The sequence below is a fragment of the Bidens hawaiensis genome, unplaced genomic scaffold (assembly GCF_021521415.1).
Source record: "Bidens hawaiensis isolate Kalapana, Puna unplaced genomic scaffold, B.hawaiensis_p1.1 tig00067212_1, whole genome shotgun sequence".
Lineage (NCBI taxonomy): Eukaryota > Viridiplantae > Streptophyta > Magnoliopsida > Asterales > Asteraceae > Bidens > Bidens hawaiensis.
The window spans coordinates 38,419-42,974 of record NW_027501910.1 but is presented as its reverse complement, the minus strand read 5'-3'; the positions used below and the strand labels follow the sequence as shown (position 1 = coordinate 42,974).

The following is a 4,556-nucleotide window of genomic DNA, read 5'->3' as shown; positions in this document are numbered from 1 at the left end:
CATCAAACTATCGAGATCAACACTTTGCTCGATTGGGGCTACAAGTTGAAAGTACTTATCTAGAACCCCATCCAATAACTTCTTCACTAAGACATCTTGCTCGAATACGTGACCTAGACTCGTTGCCTTTGAAACTATACTTGTTATTTTTCCTGCAAACTCGTCAACATTCTCGTTTTCCGTCTTCTTGAGTTTCTCAAATTCACTTTTCAGAGTTAGCAGTCGAGCCTTTTGAACTCGCTTGGGCCCAACATACCGTGCTTTCAAAGCCATCCATATATCCCGGGCATTCTTGTATTGAGAAATCTGAAGAAGAATATCACCATCTACCACTTGAAACAAAAATGATCTTGCCGTTTTATTCTTCTTCGCATCAATAACCGCACCCTCTTCTGGTTGAACAACTTCCCACAAGTCTTGATCATCCAATATCGCTTCCACCACAATCGCCCATGTGATGTAATTAGTTCCATTCAACTTTGGAACCTGTAGTGATAACCCCCCCCCCCCACCACCACCACTCGCTTTGGGTTGGATTATTGGTTTTTCTTCGTCACCTGCCATTGATGTCGCCAAACCCCTTTGCTCCACTTCTTTGGAACAAATACAAGCCAAACAGTCTTGAACAACTTTTCAGACCCGAACCTACTTGTTCGCAACAACACCGATCACAAATACCAACAATAAATCCTGTTCAGAAATATAATTGCAACAAAAATATTTATATTTGTGCTTCCTGTTTCGTAACCACTTTCCACTAATAAATTTTATATTGACTTTGTGACCACTTTAATTAATCACAAAATTCAAGAATCCCATAATAGAAACAGAAGCAAAACAACCTTGTTTTTCGTTACTTCCGATCTACTAGCTACCGCGACTTGGTTTCCTAGCTAAACTCCAAAATCAACGATCGAAGCCACCCTCTTGTTCAGTCGTGAATAAAACCGATGGCGAGCAGCAACAACGACCCAATGAACTTGGTCGTCGGCCACGGTTTCTTTCCGGCGTAGGCGGCGACGGTCTTCTTCCGGTCAGCGGCGGCTTAAACGACTAACTCTCGTTTATATTAATCAGAAAATCTCACTCAAAAAACTGATTACAAACTATCAAACCCTAACTCGGTTTGACTCTTGATGAACCCTAACTTGGTTGCACCAACTTCTTATTCTAATTTCTAATCATAACTCGGTTTATATAGACTAACCTAACTTGCTAGCCAAGACATACCAAATATAATAAAACCCTAATTATTCTTGGGCCGGGCCTTACACTTGGGCCAAACAACAATTGAGCCAACATTGGGTTGGTTCTTGAGTCTAGACTCTAATACAACTTGCTATCATTAAAACTATTAAGAGAGCCCGCGCGTTACGACAGGTAATGCAACAGGGATTCAGTTTGTTATGGCAGCGGCATTTCCTATAGTAGAATTTACTTGTACCCAAGATGCGGCGGCACAAAATATGTTGTTTATAGTTGTTCAAACTACTATTCGATCATTCTAATATATGAGCCACTACACCCATAAAACAACCCGGATCGTAATTATAAAAAGTATGTGTCACAGCATATAAAGTTTGCAGCATAAGAAATCAAATCTGATTATTTCAAAAATTTAACAATTTTATGCCAAGATCATGCAAGAAAAAGTATTAGTGTTGTCACTTTACGCTGCTTGGTCCCTGTATTTGTTTTCTGCAAAAATAGCGTGTAAAATTAGCCCATCTTGGTTTTTGATTGTAACTAATACACACATCTAATGTACCCGGGCATTGCGTTGGAGTAATGAACCATGCGAAAAATTAGCATAGAAACATTAAAAATTACCATGTGAAAAATAACTTTTGTAAGAACCGATTTCATATTCAAATAATAATATAGTTTTTTTAGTAAGATTTAAGTCGACAGACGGCACATGTTGGTATGACTCTCTAGCTGGCAAATTATTTTTAATCATTATCGACGTGGACCCAAATTTTTTTTTTTGAACAGCAAGCAAATTTTATAACAGAGAAAACGATGGAACCACCAGCCGGAAGCTGGACGAGACCAACAAAAACAAAACAGAAAATCAAGCACTCGAAAGAATCAACCTGTTACAGCGGATAAAGGAGAATTAATCCAATCTAACCAAGCAATCTCCTTATTAGAGGACCTAGACTTAATCCAACCAAAAAGGTTTAGCATTATCTCCTCCATAATTGCATCTGTGGACAAACGCCGGTGGTCAAACGTTCTCGCATTTCGTTGCTTCCAGATGAACCACATAGACACAAAGATACTCGCCTTCAGAATTCTCCTGCCCATAACATTTATGGGCTCTTCCGCTACTTGAACCAGCTGCGAGAGAGATTTGAAACCTGTCACATCATACCCACTCCACATAGAAACCGCCCTCCAAATCTCCTTCGCCCGAGAACAATCAAGAAAAACATGGTTCACAGATTCTTCCACTGACAAACAACATAGGCAATTCGGGGAAACCGAGCTCATACCTCTAGCCAGTAAGTTAACAGCCACCGCCACTCTATGTTGCAAAAGCCTCCAAGTGAAACAGTTGATTCTGATCGGTATCCAACTATCCCACGAGCGCAAAGAGCCCGTATCTTCTCCATACAATGAATCAGCCATTACCTCTCTCGCCCCTTGAACCGTAAACGAACCAGAACCATCCCCTATCCATCTCCATTTATCCGCCTTTCCAGCATGGAACAAGTAAGAAACTACCATTTGGTGTAGGTCATCCAAGTCGGCAAGGTTAGTGGACTAAAGGTTAACCCGAGACCAATTCCACGCCGTATCCACCATCTCTGTTCCAATAAAAACCAACCTTTCGCTCACTAAGCATCCTTTACGAACCTCCACTTTATAAAGATCCGGAAATAAATCTTTCAAAGCGAACTTGCACAACCATGCGTCTAACCAAAATCTCGTATCCACACCATCTCCCACCTCCTTAACAAAGAGATATTTCAATTGGATACCCAATGAAGAGAAACAGGTTCCAATGTTAGAAATTTTCTGCCACGTTCTACAAAGTGAGTCTCTAGCCATCTTCCCATCCAAGTGTAGACGAGTAGCATGAATGGCCTTGATACATCTAGCCCACAACGAATCTTTCTCTGTCCTCCATCTCCACCACCATTTGGCTAAGAGAGCCAAATTCATACTATAGAGATCAGTCACTCCCAATACCCCAAACTTCTTAGGCTTTACCACCTTGGACCAAGAAACCCAATGTATTTTCTGTTTGTTGTCCGACCCACCCCATAGAAATTTCCATCTAATCTTTTCCAAGTTTTCAAGAACCATAATAGGAGCTTTAAACATCGAAAGATAAAAAAGAGGTAGACTACCAAGAACCGCCTTAACTAAAGTGAGCCTACCACCGAATGAGAGCGAGCTAGCCTTCCATCCGTTGAGCCTTTTTTGATACGATCTATGACCGGGTCCCAGTGTTTTGTCAAACCCATATTTGCCCCCACGGGCAGCCCAAGAAAAGTTATCGGGAGAGAAGCCGACTCACAGTGAATAGTAGCAGCCATGGAGCGGACTTCCTGAATTGTCACTCCAACCCCAAAAGCTTTGCTTTTATTAAAGTTAACTTTAAGCCCCGAAGCTAAATAAAAGCACCTTAGTAACCTTATCAAATTTACCGAGTCGCTAACATTCCAATCTCCTAAAAACATTACATCGTCCGCGTACATCACATGTGAGACCACCGGGCCATTTTTAGGCAATTGAATACCTTTAAACAAATTCAAATGAACTGCCGATTTCATGACCGCATTAAGCCCTTCCATGGCAATGATGAATAAAAAAGGAGCAAGAGGATCTCCTTGCTTTACCCCTCTCTTAAAAACAAACTCCAAAGTCAGCGAGCCATTAACAAGTATGGAAGCCTTGCCCGAACGAAGACTCGAGTCAATCCAAGATCTCCATTTGAGCCCGAAACCCATCTGATCCAAAACTGAGACCAGGTAAGACCAGTTAACCGAATCAAACACTTTATTGAAGTCTACTTTAAACAACATGCATTTCTTTTTACAGCTTTTTATCCACGAAACCACTTCGTTTACAATCAAATGCCCATCTAGAATGTTCCTCCCCTCCACATAAGCTATTTGCTCAGCCCCTACAATAAATGGAATAACCTTTCGAATGCATAAAGCAAGAAATTTGGAAATAACCTTAGACATATACCCAATTAAATTTATCGGCCGGTAGTCACTAATAGCAATAGGATCCTTCTTTTTCGGAACAAGAGAGATAAAGGAAGAGTTGCACCCGGTCTCTAAGAAACCAACCTGCTCAAAATCTTTCACCAAGTCAAAAAAATCTCGCCCCATCACATGCCAGTAAGCTTTGATGAATTTGAAAGTGAATCCATCCGGTCCTGGGGATTTATCATTCCCACAAGCCCAGACCGCCTCTTTAACTTCCTCAAAAGAAAAAGGTCTTTCAAGCCACAAAGAATCCTCTTCAGGAATTTTCATAAAATTGCTATTTGTAAGACTTGGTCTCATTGTTACCTTCTCATCAAATTTATTAGC

General features: G+C 40.8%; 1 protein-coding gene across 1 annotated transcript; it reads right to left on the bottom strand.

The window, feature by feature from the left end:
* Nucleotides 1-2,091: 2,091 nt before the first annotated feature.
* Nucleotides 2,092-2,733, bottom strand: LOC143604882 (uncharacterized). Its single transcript, XM_077081219.1, has one exon. The coding sequence runs from the start codon at nt 2,731-2,733 to the stop codon at nt 2,092-2,094; it is 642 nt and encodes a 213-aa protein (XP_076937334.1).
* Between the last annotated feature and the right edge of the window lie 1,823 nt (nt 2,734-4,556).